The sequence below is a fragment of the Mus caroli genome, unplaced genomic scaffold, assembly GCF_978045245.1.
Source record: "Mus caroli unplaced genomic scaffold, Mus_caroli_1 scaffold_8, whole genome shotgun sequence".
NCBI lineage: Eukaryota > Metazoa > Chordata > Mammalia > Rodentia > Muridae > Mus > Mus caroli.
The window spans coordinates 71,240,734-71,261,209 of NW_028227263.1; the positions used below are offsets into that span (position 1 = coordinate 71,240,734).

General features: G+C 40.8%; 1 protein-coding gene across 7 annotated transcripts in view; it reads right to left on the reverse strand.

Moving 5' to 3' along the window:
• Window positions 1-20,476, reverse strand: part of Akap13 (A-kinase anchoring protein 13) — a 280,085-nt gene that overhangs the window by 126,798 nt on the left and 132,811 nt on the right. For all 7 annotated transcript variants that reach the window (XM_029479051.2, XM_029479049.2, XM_029479050.2 and 4 more), the window contains exons 7-8: window positions 13,052-16,139; window positions 9,512-9,639 (exon numbers count right to left, since the gene is read on the reverse strand). In XM_029479051.2, coding sequence (XP_029334911.1) covers window positions 9,512-9,639; window positions 13,052-16,139 — 3,216 coding nt within the window. The remainder of the gene's footprint in view (window positions 1-9,511; window positions 9,640-13,051; window positions 16,140-20,476) is intronic.

Below are 20,476 nucleotides of genomic sequence, written 5' to 3' on the forward strand. Positions count from 1 at the left end.
CACACACACACACACACACACCATGTTCTAGAATTACAATGAAGACACTCCCTGTTTTTAAAAAAAGAATGTTGTCAATGGGGAAAATTTTTGATGGAAATATTTCCACAGAATTCCACTTAAAATGTCTGGCAGGTTATAACCTCATCAACACTAAAATTCCTATGTCCAGATGCCATGAGAACACTTATTTCTGGAATAGTTCAGATTTCTGTAGTTACAGAATCTAGAACATAGAGGAAATCTTTAAGTACTTAATTTTGATTTAGTCCCATTCTCTATTAAAAAAAAAAAAGTCCAAGAAGGGTATCTCCAATTAAAGTACACATTTCTACTAGTCTCTCTAGACAATAAATGATTCTTAAATTTTTTTAAAGATTCATTATTTTATATATGTGAGTACACTGTAGCTATCTTCACACCAGAAGAGGGCATCGGATCCCATTCCAAATGGTTGTGAGCCACTACATGGTTGCTGGGAATTGAACTCAAGACCCCTGGAAGAGCAGTCAGTGCTCTTAACCTCTGAGCCATCTCTCCAGCCCGATTATTAAAGTTTTACTGTTTATCCCCTAGTCCCCATTTCTTTGATTGCATCTAAGTTTTCCAGATGTAGGGTCACCACACTCAAGTTATTGTAGATTCTATATAGCAATGTGTGTATCCATGCCTACAGGCTTGTTAGGCATCCATATAACACAAATTTCTATATAGCAATGTGTGTATCCATGCATACAGGCTTGTTAGGCATCCATATAACACAAATTTCTATATAGCAATGTGTGTATCCATGCATACAGGCTTGTTAGGCATCCATATAACACAAATTTCTATATAGCAACGTGTGTATCCATGCCTACAGGCTTGTTAGGCATCCATATAACACAAATTTCTGGAAGCTCAGAGTCAGATTTATTCATTCAAATACTTCCAGAGGTGCCTACTAGGCAACTACACGTATTCTGTTATTCCTATTACAATTAGGTCAAATAGTTTGAGAAATTTCTTTCAGCTATTGTCAACAGTAAAATATAAGGCAAAACTTTTTCCAAGATCATATGTTAATGATGGAAAAAATCTTTTAAAACTTTACTAGTTATCAATCCATACTACTTGGCCAGGACAGGATGCTACCTAAAGAGAGGAAAGCCAGTGCAATATATGTTTTGTTCAAATCTTCTTTTTAAGCTAGCTATAATTTGAATTTTTTGAATTTGCTAATTTGAATTTTCTTCTAAAAATATATTATTTATTCTTCTCCCCCCCCCCCCGTGTGTGTCACAGGAGAGCTTTAGGGAGTCAGGTCTCTTTTTTCCGTACATGGGTTCCCAGGGACGGACCTGCAGGTTTGGCTAAAGATATCCTTATCTACTGAGGCATCTTGCCAGCTCCCATCAGTTAATATTTTTTTAATTTATTTTATTTATATGAGTACATTGTCACTTTCTTTAGACACACAAGAAGAGGACCCCATTATAGATGGTTGTGAGCCATCATATGGCTGCTGAGAATTGAACTAAGGACCTTTGCAAGAGCAGTCTTAACTCCTGAGCCATCTCTCCAGCCCAGTTAATATTTTTTGAAGACTACATATGCATTGGTGTAAGCAGTTAGAAGCTATATCCTTAAAACTGTTTCTACCTAAAGGAGTTCTCAAAATGAAAGAATGCTTGTATCAGTACATGAAGACAAAGAAGTAAAGAGAAGATTAAGTTTTCACTGTATGAATAGGAATACTGAAGCAGAAACAGGAAGTGTTGCCACATGCTTCACACACTATTGAACACTTCTACTGTTCATACGTTTACGCTAAATGTTCCTTTTCTTACTTTTCTACTCAAATTTCTTAAACCTGGGGTTCCTACTTGCAGTTACTTGCAAACTGGCTTATTTCTGCAGTTTAGGTCATTCTAGGATCTTTGCAGGGTCAAATATGTTAGGCAGGCAGGTAAAGGACACCAAAAGATTCCCAGGTCTATGTTCTTTCCAAGGAAATTCTAGTACTGCTGAGCTATACGTATATTACCCAGGAGCCACCATTATGCTTCAGATGACACCCCTGCTTGAGCAAGCATCACACACGGTATCTGATGTGCCACGCTGCATGTGCAGTGACCATCTGCACTTGCTTTCCTGTTCTGACTAGATTATGTGAATGCCAAAGGAGGAAGTAACTTTCTAAAATGCTCTGCATAGTTGATGTAATATGTTGACTAACAAAGAATGCTTGTTTACTAAAAAATAGATGAAATTAACCCATAGGCAGGCTCAGATGCTAAATACTTGAAATCATTATCCCTCAAACAATCTGATCTGCATAGAAACATTTATTAACCTATCAGGGGTCAACAAAGAAGCCATCATTAGACATCTTCTTCAAATACATACGCAAATACAATGTCTCTAACGGTCCAAATCATAGGTAGTGATATATACTCTGAGGAGTGGTATACTTTTCTCAGCATATTAAATAACACTGGTTTCTCCATTTTTCTCTATTAGAAAAGCTTTCTTTTCTAAGAGGCAAAATAAAGCAGGTCTAAGATATATTACATCAATAACATGAACAGGAACTTAGGACTGGAAGCAGTTTTCGTAAGATCGTCTCATGATAGCTCTTCCAAGTTTACTGACAAAAACAGTGTTTGTACAAAAGACTGTATTTCCAGAGCATATCACATAAAAAAAAAAAAATCTCAGTCTTTAAAAGTAAACGTCCTTAAGACAGGAGACTTTACTATTGAAAAGTTGGTTTTAATAAATAACCCTAGAACTATATTTTAGTACTCAAACTTTTCTTATTATTGGTTTAATAATTTTCTATTTCCACTACAGTAGGAGCCTGGTGATGAAGAGGAGCTATTTTCATGTCAGTGTATTTGAGAACAAACACAGAACTCAAGGAACATGAATTATCAAGCACTGAACAAATCCCTGGGCATCTTCAGGACAAGCATGGAGTGACAGAAAAATCCAACTGATCACTACTACAGCGTGGCACGGTCCAGGAATTTCTTTCCAAAAGGTTTTTAAAAGCCCACTAACCACAGTCTAAACAGCACGTGTGATACCTGAGTTAACTGAAAATGAGGTAATAAATAACCTACAGCTATAAGTGGCCTGTGTTATATGCTAGAACGACACTGACTCCAGGTAGTGCAAATAACAGAGCAGGCATCAGAACTGCAAATATACATAAGCAACTGAGTCTCTCCATACACAAGCGAAGTCACTCAGATGAACAAATGAACTGTAGGAAGGATGAACAAAAGGAAATCGAGATTGTGTGATACGGACAGAGAGAGGGAAGACTTACATCCTGTTGTTCTCTCTCAAAAGGTGGCAACATGAGGATGATCGATCACAATTCCTTGAAAACTCCTGGATTTCTGAGGTCCAGGTCTAGACCCACTTGGACACCAAGTTCCAGGCTAACTATGGGTACAAAAACTAAACCAAACACTGGATCCTCATACAACTGAAGACCCCAAAGGAAAAAAACTTGGAAAATATTAAAAGAAAAAAGTGACGAGTTAAACATTTGGTAGTTAACTAGAATCTTATCTTTACAAATCCATTAGGATTGTCTTTCGGTTCAACATCCAAGAAACACCCCAACACTTATGAACTTATCTCATTTTTTTTGCAGAAGCATATGCTGGTCAAAAACTAAGAGCTAGAACAAACATTAGAAATGATCAGAGCCCAGTATACATGAGAAAATGAAGGCCAAGAAACTAAGTCAGTCAAGGTCATTTGCAAATGTAGGAGCAGAGCACTAAGTCCTACCCTTACAGATGTTATCTCTGGGTGGTCCTACACAAAGGTAAGAGTTCTGCCATTATAGTTTTACAGACTGAGATCTTCTGGAAGCATGTCTTTTCCACAACGACACTGAAAATGTATAGAAACAGTGGCTGAAAATTTTTCCTGGAAATTTCCCACTTTTAGGATTTGGAGAGACTTGCTCTGAAACGTAGGGCTCAGCTTCCCTGTGGCTAATGCTGGCCATAGCATTGTACCCAAAAGAAATAATTAAGGGGGAGGGAATTCGTTATCTTAAATGTCAAAATGTATGTAGAGAAAATCTATTGCCAACTCAGAAAAAGGCCAATTTGCCTTCTTCTGGGGGACAAAAAGATCACCAACATATATGTAAATATGATGGCGGACATGTTCTTTTAAAGTCCTTCTTAAAAACTGAAAACTCTTCATAGAGTAGCAGTAGTGAAAGCCATCTTGAAAGTGTTATGAGCCTTGTGGCTAATTTACCCAGCAGTCCAGGCGCTAGGTAAGTTCCTCGGACATCTGGGCGTGAAGCCAACAAGAAGCAGAGAAGTTTTTAGTTCAACTCCTGACATGTGGAAACTAAGGCTTGCCCTTCAAGATGAGAGAGAAAACACGGTGTTCCCATCAAAAGTGATAAAAGGACAAAGAACTCTAGATGATAATAGGAAGCAATCCAAGACAAAGATGGCAGTGATCACAGCTTTGAACACTAAATGTAATATTGTATAAATAACTAAGAATAGAAATTCAGTTACTCTGATGCCTAGGTATATAACTACAAAAAAGGAAAAGAAGTTCTGGCTGAAAATGCTTGATTTGGGGAAATGTGTTAAGCAAAGAGCACGCTTTCCCAGTAACCTAATCCTCAACATATGTGAGTTTTACAGTTGTCCTTGAATATATTTGCTCTACAGTGTCTGGCTGCTAGGCCAGTGGGCATCCTGACAAGATACACTGGCTTTCAGGATTAACTGTTCCACATGGTTAATAAGCGTAGGCAGTGAGCATTTGGGAAAGAAATTATTTCAGAGATCCTCAATGAACAGATACTGGAGTGAACCAAGCTCTTCCTGAATGAACTGGGCCATACCTTACAAATAAAAGATCACGGTGACACAAGGACATTTTACTTTACCGCGAAGGGGGAGGGGAAGCTGAACGTGAAATGTTTCCCTGACTCAATGGAGCACACTCTCAGGGTTAAATGGCCCCCAGACTTCTGTCTCTCCAAGGACAAACACAATACCAATTTTTCTTAATTCCCACTTGGCATTCGGCACTATACCTTTCATGCCATTCCTTCTGGAGGGAAAAATGCAAGTCTAGAAAAATACCAGGATAAATACTATCTTGATGATGTTTAGATGCAGCTAAATAGATAAAGAAAACACAAGACGCTTAAAAATCGAATCAACTTTGATCCTAAAACAGAAAGAGAAAATAATCCTACAGAAAGCATCAAGAGTTAACATAGTGGGTTAGAATTTGAGTATGCAATAAAGCACCATTAGGGATAGTGGTCTTGAAGAGAAAAACCCGTCATAAACCAAGTGAATACCCTCAGGATGACTCCTCAAGAAAAAACAGCAGCAGAGTGGAAGTATTTAGCAGCACAAGGCTGGGTTCCAGCCCAGATGACAGTTTAACTAATGGTGGAACACTTCATTTTTTGAATCTCTTCTTTAAAGCGAACTGTTCCATAATCTTTAAGGTCCTTTCAACTCTTCAAGGTCTCAGAAATAAATCAAGCTTCACGTCTCCCAAGTTAAATTATTGTAGGATGCTATTCCTGAAGCTTTGATTATGTAAGCTAAACAGAAAGAATCAGAGCCTGAACCCTCCTTATTTAACTGAATAGGAGATCAGAATCTGAAGTAATTAAGTAATCCAGGAACAGTAATGTTAAGATGGAGCTATGCTTGTAAGCCAGCCGGTTCTGAGCATCTAGAGAGAGACCCCCGAAATTCAAAAAGTATGTAAGAGGAAGCAATGTTGAATACTGAGTTACAACTACTAATAAAACACTGACAATACTTCACAAATAACCATAAAATGCTGTATGTGAGCGACCTTTATGCATACATTACCAGCTTTGCCTCCTGGACTGTGAACAATTTTCAACCTAGAGATTCTGAGTACTCTGTGTCATTTAACATACAAGTTTTCCCTGAGCCCACAAAGAAACACCAATCTTAATATTGCCTAATTCGGGCTGGAGAGATGGCTCAGCAGTTAGGAACACTGACTGCTCTTTCGAAGATCCTGAGTTCAAATCCCAGCAACCACATGATGGCTCACAACCATCCGTAATGAGATCTGATGCCCTCTTCTAGGCTGTCTGAAGACAGCTACAGTGTACTTACATATAATAAATAAATAAATAAATAAATAAATATTTTTTTAAAAATTGCCTAATTCCTGTGTGTACCATGATTTTAAAGCACTTGCTGTCTAAAGTCAGCCTTCTAGCACGCACTTAAATAGTCTACAGATTAAGAAATATGGACAGCTTGGTTTCCAATCCAAGCATCAGATCACTGAACTGAACCGGAAATCAACCATAGGTTTCTCTTCAAACAGATTCTGTATTGACACTTAGTAGTAAACCACTACAAATTCCCTATCATTTTAGACTTGCAGGTCAGACAAATGGCTTTGTTCTGTTTTCTATTCGGAAAAGAGTGAGTCAACAAAGCAATAATTCAATGAAGCAATGACTGGCCGATCCCCAAGGCCAAAACAAAGCCTGGGTATGTGTCAGAAAGTCTGGATTAACTAGCATTAAACAAATGCCACGCTACCCCCTACAATCACATACTCAGTCAACCCTTTCCAAATACAGACATTAGAACATTAAGGCTACCATGGTGAACAGAGACGAGAAAATTGAATTATACAGAGGCTGAGGCAAAAATCTAGTTCAGGTCAGACAGAACTCTCTTACCCAATTTACAGTACAGTAATTAGGGGTTACACCAGAGAACAATTTTGTTGTTGTTTTGTTAAGACTGTGTATCTATACACATGGCCCAGACTGGTCTTGAATTTATGGCAATCCTCCTGCTTCGGTCTCTCAAATACTGCCATTACATGGGTGTAACACCATGCCCAACTTAACATTTTTTAAAAAGGAAAATAGAGAAGAGAGAAGGGAATGGAAAAACAAAGAAGTCTGATTGCTTGCCTTGCACTGGCATGCAGCATTTTTTTTTCTTGTTGTTATTCCCAGAAGTTAACACATTCCTTGCTGGTAGCCTATCACTGGTTTTGTATAGATCATGAAAGAAAGCTCTGAGAGCAGATTTTCTAATGATTGAAAAAATCTGAACAAAAATATTTATTGTTGTGAACATCATATGGAATTCAAAATTCTGTGTCTATAAACAAGGGTTTGCTGAAACACAGAAACAGTCATTCATTCAAATACTGTCTCTTGTTGCTTTTCCACTGTGCTAGCAAAGGTGACAAGTCAGGGCAAAGACTATACGTCCTGCAGAACCCAAAACTTTCAACAGACCTGTTTTCTTCTGACTCAGTAAAAATACAGTAAATGGATAAAAGAGAAGAACTGAATTGGAAACAAAAGTAAGACACACACGGAGTACTACTGAGCTATTAAAAACAATGAATTTATGAAATTCTTAGGCAAATGGATGGATCTGGAGGATATCATCCTGAGTGAGGTAACCCAATCACAAAAGAACACACATGATATGCACTCACTGATAAGTGGATATTAGCCCAGGAACTTAGAATACCCAAGATACAATTTGCAAAACACATGAAACTCAAGAAGAAGGAAGACCAAAGGGTGGATACTTCGTTCCTTCTTAGAATGGGGAACAAAATACCCATGGAAGGGGTTACAGAGACAAAGTTCGGAGCTGAAACAGAAGGAAGAGCCACCCAGAGACTGCCCCACCTGGGGGTCCATACCATAAACAACCACCAAGCTCAGACACTACAAGATTTTGCTGACAGGACCCTGATATAGCTGTCTCTTGTGAGGCTATGCCAGTGCCTGGCAAATACAGAAGTGGATGTTCACAGTCATCTATTGAATGGATCACAGGGCCCCCAATGAAGGAGCTAGAGAAAGTACCCAAGGAGCTAAAGGGGTCTGCAACCCTATAGGTGGTACAACAATATGAACTAACTAGTACCCTCCAGAACTGTGCCTCTAGTTGCATATGTAGCAGAGGATGGCCTAGTCGGCCGTCAATGGGAGAAAAGGCCCTTGGTCTTGCGAAGATATGCCCCAGTACAGGGGATGCCAGGGCCAGGAAGCAGGAGTGGGTAGGTTGGGGAGTAGGGCGGTGGGAGGGTATACGGGACTTTTGGGATAGCACTGAAATGCAAATGAAGAAAATATCTAATAAAAAATTGTTTTTGAAAAAAAAAAAGTAAGACACAGGAAACGTTGAAGTTTGTGTCCACAGGTTGTCCTTTCAGTGCACAGCAGAGAGAGCGAGTCTGGGCACGATAGCAATGGGAGAGGTGCATGGTCAGACTTTGAGCAAAGTTTTAATAACACTGTCAATACAGAAACTTCCATTATTTACACCTGAAAATTTTGTAAACATTGAAAATCGTATTGGCGTATGTTTTCTGTACTACGTAGAAGTGGTCCTACACGCTCAGGTACAGACAGACCCGCCCTCCAGGAATTAAAATCATTAAATGTTTTAAAAACTATGAATATTAAATTTGGAATAACTACAGGGCCCAACAGTTCCACTGCTGGATACACAAAACCACGTCTACATAATGCATGATGTCATAGAAGGCACATGATTTCTAATAGCCCAAAACACAAAGCATCTCCAGATACATACCATCTCTACAATGTTATCTGGCAATAATCAATGCTGCAACATGAGTAAAACATCCAAATAAGATGCTAAGTCACCAAAGCTATGAGTACGTGCTTTATAATTCCATTTGGATTTAGTTCAAGAATGGGGAAATGGATAGAAAGAGACATACATTAGATTCCCGACTGCCAACAAGTGAGTGGAAGGAAGACAAGTGGGGAAGACTGCCAGCATGCACATCGAGAACATAAACAGACGGACAGCTCAGTGGTTAAAAGCTTTGGCTGCTCTTCTGATGCCCTCTTCTGTGGACACTGCACACACACTGTACACAGCCACATGTGTGAGCAAAAATAAACATATGCATAAATATATCTCAAAAAATGAAATACAGGCAGTGGTGGGTGCACGACAAAGAACAGCCAAGCATATTTTATTTGAATGGTGGTTTTGCTAATGCTGTTATTTCTCATGAAGTGACCAGAAAACTATTTACTCAACTGCTGTTTTTTGCTAATAATGACATGCTTCATATTTTAGATACTTGAGACTGAGCTTCACAATGAAGACATACAATGAACAAGTCAGGTTTAACCAGGTGCATGGATGTCCTTTAGTGGACATTCTCTTTGCGTCATGATAAAAGTAATGACCAATTTCAAAGTCTTGTGCTCACAGAGAAAATGTTTTTCACTGTAATCTTTGAAGGATTCATGTAGGAGAGATCACTCCAAAACTTTGATGACACCAATACAAGATTAACAATAACATACCACTCACTTCAAAAGCAGAACAAGAAAGAAAAGGTAAAACCTCTGATCTGTCCAGTCCTATAACAAAAGCTAAGACTGTAGACCACAAGCAAGTTGAACACATTTTGTCCACCCCGGCCTGCAGATGCTGCTTACCGCCTGGGTCCCCGGGCCTTGCTTCATCTTGGGTGTGGCAGCTCCATTTCCTACAGCCTCCTCCTCAGAAGCAGCACTGATCTTACTCAGAAGATCCACTTCATCTCCAGTTTTGGTGTCTGGCATTTCTGAAGTGAACATGGGTTATGCAGAATGAGTGCATTTGATTAAAAAAGAAGAAGAAGGTTCCTCTGTGCTTTAGTATTTATACAACAAACTCCAGGTTTCAAACGTTTTGTTTGTTTTTCCATTAAACGTCAGGAGCTGGAGCCATTTCTGACCCCATGCTGAGTTACTCCTCATCACATGGTTCTGTGACTGATTCCCAGATTTTAAATGAGGCTAGAGCTAAAGAAGTTTCAGTTGACTGTCTACCAAGTGTCCACTGCACTGCTGACTTCTCATGAAAATTATGAACACTCTTGTGACAGTACGTTCATGGACTACAAAGGTGCAGACTAACATCTGAAACATGGCAGTCCATTTTGGACACCATTATAGCAAAAGCTATTTGGACAGTGAAAACAGAAAGCCACTGGCAATGAGGTAAAGCTTCTGGGAGTACAATCTCTTAAAAATATGTTTCCAACCCTGATCTATGCAAAGGTTTAATCAACAAGACTAGACAATTTCAGTAAACTATTATTTCTTCCAAAAGCAAACAGTGGTAAAATAAACAAACAACCCAGATAATCAACCAACCAACCAAACAAACAAAAACCAGAAACACTTTTCCTTCTGAAAACAGCTTTTTAAATTTGTTGTTTTGTTTCTGGTATCTAACAGTCTGCCCCCATACTGACCATGCTCTCAGCAGACCCTAACAGTCATAGTTTCTTCTACTGAGCCACCACACTGTCAAGCAAAAGCAGGAAGTGACGATGATGTTCAAGGCAAATCTAGTCTTCTGACACTTCTTTAAGGGGGGAAGATTGCTTGAATAGTCATATTTTACTCTGATATTACAAATACAAATGGAAATGCTGTCTCATTTTTATGTGGTTGCTGATAATCCAGCGACACTAGTACTTTGGCAGTAAAACACCCCGTCTAAAATACCACAGTATCTATCATCCAAGAATAAAACATTAAGATCATTCACTCTAACAGCAAGTGTGACCCTCTAAAAGGTCTTAGATTGTGAAAGTCGCATGCCTAACAAAAGAACATTCAAAATTCTTTCTGTCTTTTCTTTTATAATTATACAACCTTACTAGCAATTTAAAATAGGTAGACATGTTTGCTTACTCGGAGAATTAAAATCTGTTAGCTTTCATACAATTAAGTTTTATTTTGAAGAATCTGATTAAGGAATCCCCTTATAAAATCCCTCGAGGAAAACATCGTTTCTGAGAGAATAACTGTGTGTATTATAAAAGAGGGGTTTGGTTAGAATGTGATTTTTAGCATAACCTCAACTTTTCTATGCCCCAGCAATGGGAGTTATGTACCAGCTACAAAAGTAAACATTGATTACTGAGACTGCAGAATTGGCTTGGTTTAGTCAAGCACCGACAATCTTGGTTTGCTCAGCACAGTGATCAATCAATGCTTTTGAAGAGGCAAAGGTTCACATTGCCTTCTAACAGGCTTCTCCCAAATCAACAGCTGACTGACTCATAAAACAATCCATGAGCGGAATGCAACCTCCACAAAAAATACCCTTGGCTATGAGATCACACTCAGGTGCTTTCTTTTTTTTTAAGGCAATGTGACCAGGGACTTTCCTCAACCCTGGCTATTTCGTGAAGAAAGCACCAATGTCTTCACCAGTGGCTACTTTTTTTTTTTGTAGCTGGAGGTAGAGCACCAAGCCCGTTATAAGTCCTTTTGGTAAGAAAACAAGTAACTCACCTACACAAAATATATCACACCAAAATCACATTAACTTTTAAAACTTCCTTCTTCAAGCCTTAAAAACTTTGTACCATTTCTTAGTATCTTCACCACAGTTATATATACATTTAAGAACAGACGTCTAAGACTCTGCCAGTTTCCTTCTCTCTCTTTCTCCCCCTCCCTCCCCCCCCCTTTTGTTTTTAACCTTTTCAGATCCAGTGCTACAGACACACACTTCATAGTTCCCAGTTACTAGGATCAAATTGTGATCACAGAACAAGAAGGAGAAATAATCCCATCCAGGCTGGCCAAGGGCAGAGGACCCAAAGAAAGGAAAAGCAGCCAGGCATCAGCTTACAGTCACTCCCATGCTTCTGAAATGTCAACCTGCCAAGGTCCCCAAAATAGACTTGTTGTTGTGCCTTTTTTAAAAAATTAGAGACCTCATTTCAGTGTTAAGATAGAAGCCAGCCTGAAACAGTACTCAATATAAAAACTGAAGTCACCAAAACCCCCACATCAGCTTCCTTAAGTCACGTAACTGCTGCTCTGGAGGTTGGGGTTTAAAACAGCCAAAAAGCCCATCATCTGGGCATAGTTCTTACTGTGTTTAAACCCCCTCTCCAGAAACAATTTCTTTATTTTTGTTCATCTCTCTCCATACCCCATACCCACAATTCTAACATGTACTTTCACTATTCTAAAAAGCATTGCCAAAAGTTTAAAAAAAAAAAAAAACCCACCTATCACAAAAGCCTCAGAGCCACAGTACAGGGTAGCATGTGGTGGTGGCATATACGTCTGCATCAACTGACCTTCCGGACTTCAGAAGACAAGAGTGACAGCCATTCCGAATACAGTTTCGGCTTTAGTCTCAAAGGCCATAAGAAGTTCTATCCAGTGAGTTCATTCCACTGAGCAATGGTGGCTTCTCTTCACTCTCTTAGGACATTTACCCATTGATGGAACAGGCTGCTTGTATTGAGCAATCTGCTTAGTGCAGCTGCTTCACCGAGATAAGCAGACACCAGGTCTGCCTGGTGACAGCAGCCGCAGCAGACTGGGCTTGGGCGGAAATCCTGTATCCTATCCCCTGTGCTGTGCAGGACCCTGAATTCCCAGACTCTGCCCAAAAGCAAAGCAGCAAACCTGGAGGTCTGTTTCTCAGGCAGGAAAAGGAGGAAAGAGTACACACCCCCAACTTAAGCAGTGACCTAATATCACCGTTTTAGATGTTCATTTAATTCAGTACTTCTCAAAAACAGCTGTTCATGAAGCCGGCCCGACTTTAAATTCTCTTACAATACAGACAGCTATGACTTGGAAAGGTTTCCAATTTGTAAACAAAGCACATTCATTTCAGCACTACATTCTGGGGTTCTAAAGAAAAGAACTAAGCTGTTTGATTATCTAACGCTCTCTGAGATCCATGTACTGTCTTCCGGATTTAGAAGCTGCAATGGCTCCAGTGTGACAGAGAAGGTAGGCTTGAAAAAACAACAGAAAGGCTTTCCTGCCTGTAATACAGGAAGTAAAATCTGTCCAACCTAACATGACACGTGTTTTCTGACAGCAGTGACTATTAACTTGGCAACTTACATGACTGAGCAAGTAGGACTACAAATCAACAACACCGACATTCTAGTACACAACAGAGACATGATTCTTAAGCTGTTAAGTCTTATAAACTGCTTTGCTTACCTGGTGCTGGCTCAGGTAGAATAATTTTCTCTGGTTCTTCTGTCTCAGCACCACAGTGCCCGGGGGTGTCTTCGTGAGTCTTCTCTATCTGCAGGGTCTCCCCGGCCAGGAAAGCGCATGCACTCTCTGTGTAAGCATTCTCTAGCTGCGTAGTCTCTGGACTGGAGAGTGATGGATTATGGGTTTCTACTTTAGCCATCAGTGTGTTGGAGGCCCTGACTTGCCTGATGACAGCCTCCACTATCCTAGTGGCGGTCTCCTCTATGGAGTCTGCTCTGGTAGGCACATCTGCAGCTTGGGTTGAGACAGTAGTGGCATTACTTTCCTCTGCTGGGACGGAGGCCTGTGCCACTTGCTTCATGTCAGCTTGGGGGACATTGTTATTGATCACTGAGAGCCCTGTCTCTGTGGGGAGGTCCCTGGCAAGAGGCTGCATTGGTTTTTCGATTGGGGTCTCTTTGGAGTTACTCGTGGCACAGGTAAGGTCTGTTCCCTCCAGTGTCTCTCTCTGGCAATCAAGTGGTTCTATCTCTGGGGTTATGACTTGCTGTAAGTCAGTGACACCTTTGTCCAGTAAAGCTTCTGGCAAACTTGGAGTCATTTGCTTCTCTTGGTTTGACAACTCTGGAATTGGGATGTCTTTGATACAGTGTGATGCATCCTTTCTTCTGGGCTCAGCAGAAGCTGGTGAAGCATCAGCCACTGTAACATCCTCCATCACACTTCTGCTTACCTCACAAGCATTGGTTTCCCCCTGAAACTGAGTATTCTCTACAACAACATTGAGAGCAGAAGGCTGATTACAATGGAGTGCCTCAGACGCACCTGGCAGCCCACTTGGCAACAGAGATGAGCCGCAATGCTCTGTACTCGAGGCTTTCTGCTTTGAATCGGCAGACAGACTCGTTCTTGGTGGCACCAGGCTCTTTGCAGCTCCACCTTCACTCAGCAGGGAGACCTGTGGGGCCACTTCCTTGATGTCTTTAGTTTCTGTTTTCAGACAGGCAGAGGGTGTGTCTGGTGAGTTACTGTGCTGCCGTGCTTTCTCCTCGGCACAGAGGGCTGACATAGGTTTTTCACAGAGTCCTGGTATCTCCTGCCCAGAGGGAGGTGTTCTCTGGTCTTCCCTTGACATTTCTGCAGAATGCACGTCTTCTTTAACTGAAGAACAGCTCATTGCTCTATCTTTGCCATCTTGCCCCAGAGCTGTGGAACTTTCTGGAACCACTACACTGCCACCTTCTTCAGGCAGAGCAAAGTCAGAAACCAAAGCAGCTTTATCCACGTTATGCAGTAAAGAGTCACTCAGCACTTCAAGTGTTGCTGTTGGGCCGGAACCCTCCTGTTCTCCACCAATGCCTACAGGGCTGGTATTCCCCATGCTGGTCCGAAGCTCTACAGCAGAGGGTGTAGGTGGGTCAGTGGCCCCGTCTCCTACCTTATCGGTATCACTCAAATTTCTTCCATCTGGGCCATCTCGACAAGCTGTAGCTCTATGGAGCTGAGGAGTTGCTGTTCCCTTTTCTTTCTGGGAGGGGACAAGAGAAAGTGCGTCATCTTTGGTTACTGATTCACTCTCTGGACTGCTTGCCAGAGAGAAACTGCTGCCTGGAGGTGATACCTGGTCTGGCACTAGTTCTTTCTCAGACTGGGGGACAACTGAAGGCAGACGTGGAACATCCTCAAGTGTGTTCGTTAAAGGTGTATCTTGCTTCAAACCATTTCCTTGATTCTTTGCATCTGAAACACAGAGATGACAAACCCCCACAGGTTTCTGGGTATTTTTCACAGTGTCAGAAGTGACTGTGTCAGCTTGTGGGTCTTCTGGGCAGAGGGTGGTGCAAAGCTCTTGCGTGCTTGCCTGCACTGTTGTGCTTTCAGGCAGGCTAGCTTTACTACTGCCACATTCTTCCAACCTGCCACTAGAAGTCACTGTGCTCAGCTGACGTGTAGCCTCAGCAGAAGGCGTGCCAGCCTCAGCTGTAGAACAGAGCAGCGCCTGGCTACTTAGGCTTTGAGCAGGCTGTGCATGAGACTCTGAGTTCTGTTTTGGCATCCCACCTGAACTTGGGCCTGACATGGTTAAATCCAAAGGTGATGCTGTCTTACAAAGGCCTGCTATGGAAGTATCAGGTTCTTGTCCATCTAAAACCTGGTTTTCTGTAGCAGCAGCAGCAGCAGCAGGAAGCACTGGGAAGCTCTGGTCACTTGTGGTTCCCCCCTCACAGCCTCTCTCTTGAGTTTCCATTCCTGGTTTTTCAGTGGGGATTTCTTCAGGACTCAATGCAGGTGAAGCCTCAGCAGAGGTGTTAGCACCTACGGCACTGGTGGCAAAGACATGGTTTGTAATATCGGCTTTCTCCACAGGTTCACTTAAAACTTGAACAGCAGTCGCTTCAGTTATGCTACTGTCTGAATTCTCAAGTTTTTCCTTTGTGCCTTCCCCTACTTGAGGCTTATTGTTCTGGGTGGTAGCATCTGGGGTAAGCAGGCTATGTTCCAATTCCCCTGCCTTTTCTGGGGCACCAACATCTGTTGAAGAGCTGTCTGGTAGCTCCCTTCCAGAAGAGTGCTGGCATGCATCTGGTTCTGTGACCATGGCATCCTGCAGCACACTGCTCCTGCTGCTCAGTGGCTGCTGACATGTGGCTACTCCAGAATAGTTTGTTCCAGTTACTTCGTTTCTGTTTCCACAGGATGGAAGGCCTTCTCTGCCATTCACTCCATAGTCGGGTACGCTCTGAAGGCAGCTGTCTTGATGAGATGCAGACCCGGAGTCCATGGCAGATGCTGGCTCCGCCTCTTCCCCTTTTCTCCCCACATCTTTATTTTTCTTATGAGAACAGATGACATTTTCTTCCTCAACCATGCTTGACAAATCACAGGAACTTTCAGTCATCCTCCCAGGACTCCTTTGGCAGCACAGAGTGCTCTTAGTTTCTTCAAAAGGAGGATGCTGGTGGTCAGAAGGCTCTGGTACACAGGGAAGGAATTGGCCATCTGTCTCTGGTACACTGGGCACACAAGACGAATCTTGTGCTGTCACCATTAACGGCATGAGATTGTCCATCTGCTTCAAGTTTGTTTTCTAGGAGGAAACCAAAGATACCTTTTAAAAATTGATCATGAAAAGAAAACGGGGGGGTGCTGACTAAGAGAAAAAGATGTCACTGATACCTGTAAGCCAAGTCTTGTTGGACAAGCACTGTCTTTCCGGGCCTTCTATCCATCTGCCTCAAATACTGATGTAAAGACACAGTATAACCAGTTTTAGAACCCCTTTCAAGCAAAATATTCGGCCATGTAACTACATTCCCAAAATATGTTCAACCCAACATATCTACGCTTTTAGAATTAGGAATTCTATGTATCAGTTAGATAAAAAGTGGGTTTTGTGCTGTCCATATAGCATATTAAAGAAAAGAGAGTGTATACTATTAGCCAAACCAAACTCTTAACTACTGTCAAGGGTGTTATGGCTTGAGGGCACTAAAAATATGATCAAAAATGGTTTTTAGCACCTTAAAATTAATTTAGTTTTGCTTGCTTCTTTTCTGAGACAAGGTCTCACTATGTAGAGGAACTTGCTATGTAGACTGGCTAGCTTCAAAATGCCTCAACCCTTCTGTTTCTCTATCCTAACTACTGAGATTGTACCCACATTACTATGCATAGTGTAAAGGTTCTTAAAAATTAATTATATGAACAAATACAGCAAATAAGAAAGAAATGGCTAAAACAATCACAGTTCATCAATGTAATAAAAATAACACAACACTGTTATAGGAACTATGAAGACAGCCTAACTATCTAATCTAGTCTTCTGCCCCTGAATGTATGTGTGTGTGTGTGTGTGTTAGAGAGAGAGAGAGAGAGAGAGAGAGAGAGAGAGAGAGAGAGAGAGAGAGAGAAGATATGAAAAAACTAAATAAAATTTACAGTTGATCAGAAGTTATTAAGGAAAAAAAAAAGACCGAGGCGATAGCTCTGCTGAAGAATGCATACTTCTCTTGCAGAGGGCCTGAGATTTCTATTTTCAGCACCCTACATCAGGCACCTTACAAACACTTCTAATTCTAGCTGCAGGGAATTTGATACCTTCCTGTTTGCATTTATCTGCACATACTCCCCCACAACACACATGCATGGGGGTGGGATGCATGCACACATGTGCGCGCACACACACAAAATTAAAATAAGTCTTAAAAATAAATAATATAAAAATATAGACGTACAGACAAGGCTCAGGAAAATAAAAACAAATAGGATTGCACCTTTAGTGAATTTATAATATTAAAATTCAGATATAGTGCTATTTATTTGGTACATAATTATTTTAAAATATCTGTTCTCCATTTCTTGTCCTTTACAATACCTTTAAATACAGTCATTAACATGTCTCACTAATCTGTTTAATCTGTAAATATACTGTATCATCAGATTGTTCCTACTAATTAAAGGTATCATAAATTCTGCAAAGAAGAGTATAGTCTGCTATCCTTGCTAAAGTCCTTTTGTTAGAGTGTACTAAAAACCAGATTCTCACTAAACACGTGTATGCTGCATCCCTTAAGAGTACACTCCTTCTAATAGTTAGGGCAGCAAATCAATACCCTTAATTAAGAGTGAGCACTGCAGACCAGGGAAGTAGGTAGGCAGTGCTGTTTCAAGAATGGGAGAATCGACACTGAAATGGGCAAGCTGAATTAGTTCCCTCAGTTAGACGATCATCCATTAAATCAGAGAGGAAAAAGTAACTTCCAAAGAGTCCATTTAGACGAAAGTGACAGGCTGGAAACAGATATCTTTCAAAAAGGCAGAAGAAGGCAGAGATGGCACAGTGGTTAAGAACACTGGCTGCTCTTCCAGAGGACACAGGCTTTCCTCACATGATGGCTCACAACCACCTGAAACTCCAGTTCCAGGGGATATGATGCCTTCTTCTGACCTCTGAGTATACTGTATGCACACGATATACACAGACACACATATACATACAATGCATGCACATGATACACAAACATTCATGAAAAGCAAAACAACAAAACAAACAAAAACATAAAAAAATATTCCAAAAAGGAAAGCCAGACAGAATAAACCATTTCATATCATCATAGTGTAGAATTCCTTTGGCTTGCTTGTCTCAAAAATAATGTCTCTGGCATTGAGCTGGCCCTAGATGACCTCAAACAAAATTATTATCAGGCTGGTTCCAAATCAAATTAGCTCTGAAATAAACGGGGTGGAAAAATGATCTAAGATTAGCTTCTCAGATGCTACAGATCCAGCCATGTGACATCCATACCATCCACAATAAATGCTACTAAGAGTCTGTAATAATCTTATGTCTGGCAACCATTTTATCTTCAGTGCTTGAGTGGATTATAAAATCCTTAGTTTTCAGATGGTCTTTTTAACTGTCAACAAGCCACGTAAATGCGGCAGCCGTATCATCATTCACTGGACAGCAGTGAAAAGGTTTTCCTAAGGAGTGAGTTCCCTTCTTGGTCTTTAGCAGCACTCTAGAAACTCAGGCCTTCTTCAGTTCTAAAACACTGTAAAAATACATTTCTTTTCACAACAAGAAAATTTTGTTCCACTTGCTACACATTTGTACATCTACAGTGCCTCTGAGTATCTTTCATTACTTCAGAAATGTGTTAAGAATTTAGTTTAAAGATCCCAGTCCTCCAGGCTAGCAAGACGGTGGCTCTATGAGTAAAAGCACTTGCCATGCAAGCCTGAGGACTTGATTTTGGTCCCCCAAACCTATAACAAAGGAATAACTGACTACTCCTAAGAGCTGTTTTCTGACTTCCATATACATACCCAATAACAAGGACATGCGTGTATGTGTGTGCGAGTATACCTACACACACACACACACACACACACACACACACACACACACACACACTGAAAATAGATTTTTTTTTAATACAATATATTCTGATCATGGTTTCCCTTCTCCTAACTCCACAAGTCCACATGCTTTCATTCTGTCTTTCATTAGAAAGCAAACATGCAACTAAAACAAAAATATATAAAATAGGATAGAAACAAACAAAGAAACAAACGAGAAAACAGAAAAAAAAGAGCCAAAAAAAAAAAAAAAAAAAAAGAACTGGAAACATGCAGATACAAGACACAAACATCTGCACACATACAAGTCCTCTAAAAATACAAAATAGGAAATCATGAAATAAAAGGAAAGGACTTATAAATTTAAAAAAAAAAAAAAAAGAAAGCCTAAACAAAAATTGAGAGTTTGTTTTGTGTTGGCCACGTACTTACTGCTTGCTGGGCCTGGGGCCTGTCCTTAAGTGTGGTTTGTATAACCAGGGAGACTCTATTAGGAAACTAATTTTTGCTTTGTGAGCAGTTACCAACTGGCAATAGACAGCTTCTGGGTCAGTAGGGCTGGGCACTCATGTCCAATTTCCCTTTCAGTGCTGGGGTCCCATCTGGCTTAGACCCGTGCAGTCTCTGTACACAGCACCACTGTACCTTCGAATCCATATTCAGTTACAAACCCTTTGATCTACAGTGGTGACCTATATGCAAAATACACTGGCCCAATAGTGGCATAAAAGTTGTGGGAGCAACTAACTACTACCTAAATGGATTTAAAGGCCATTTGTGACATAGAACCTCTGCTGGACACTGCTCAGGTGGCCAAGAACTTGAGACTAGATAGACCATGGGCATAGAGGACAATCAAATACTACTCTTTTGCTAAAGGAATGTAGCAATAAAGTGATTCCTAACAACATTCTGTTATACATCAGTGTCTGCTCAGCCATCATCAGATCCCTCCCCTGAGAGCCCAGGAAACCCTGTAGAAGAGGAGGTAGAAGATTCTAAGAGCCAGTGGGGATGGAGGACATCAAGGAGACAAAGTTTTCTCTGAGTAAAAACAAAATTAAATATTAGGCCTCTGCTGCTACAATCCTAATGTTAGCTCTTTTTCTTAAGTGGGAACTGTCTTGGTTTGTTTTCTGTGCTGTTAAAAACACCATGACCAAAGCCAACTTGGGAAGGAAAGGGTTTGTTACATTTTACAACTCTCAGGGATTTTTCCATCACTGCAGAAAGTCAAGCAAGAACCTGGAGGAAAGAGCGGACTGACCATAGAGGAACACTCCTTACTGACTTGCTCCCCACTGTAGGGATAATCTCTTGCGTGGAAGCATCACCTGTCAGTAAATAGCTGATGGCCAATTAAGCTGAGGCAGGGTTACAAGGTGGGACATCAGGCAGAGACTGAGAGGAACTCTGGGAAATAGTGAAGGTGGGAAGATTCCCTATCTTCACTGGAAGTTGGATGTATGAAACTAAAGAGAGATAACTAGCCATGTGGCAGACATAGTATGGTATAAATGGGTTAATGTAAATTATAAGCTAGTGGGGACAGGCCAAGTTTAT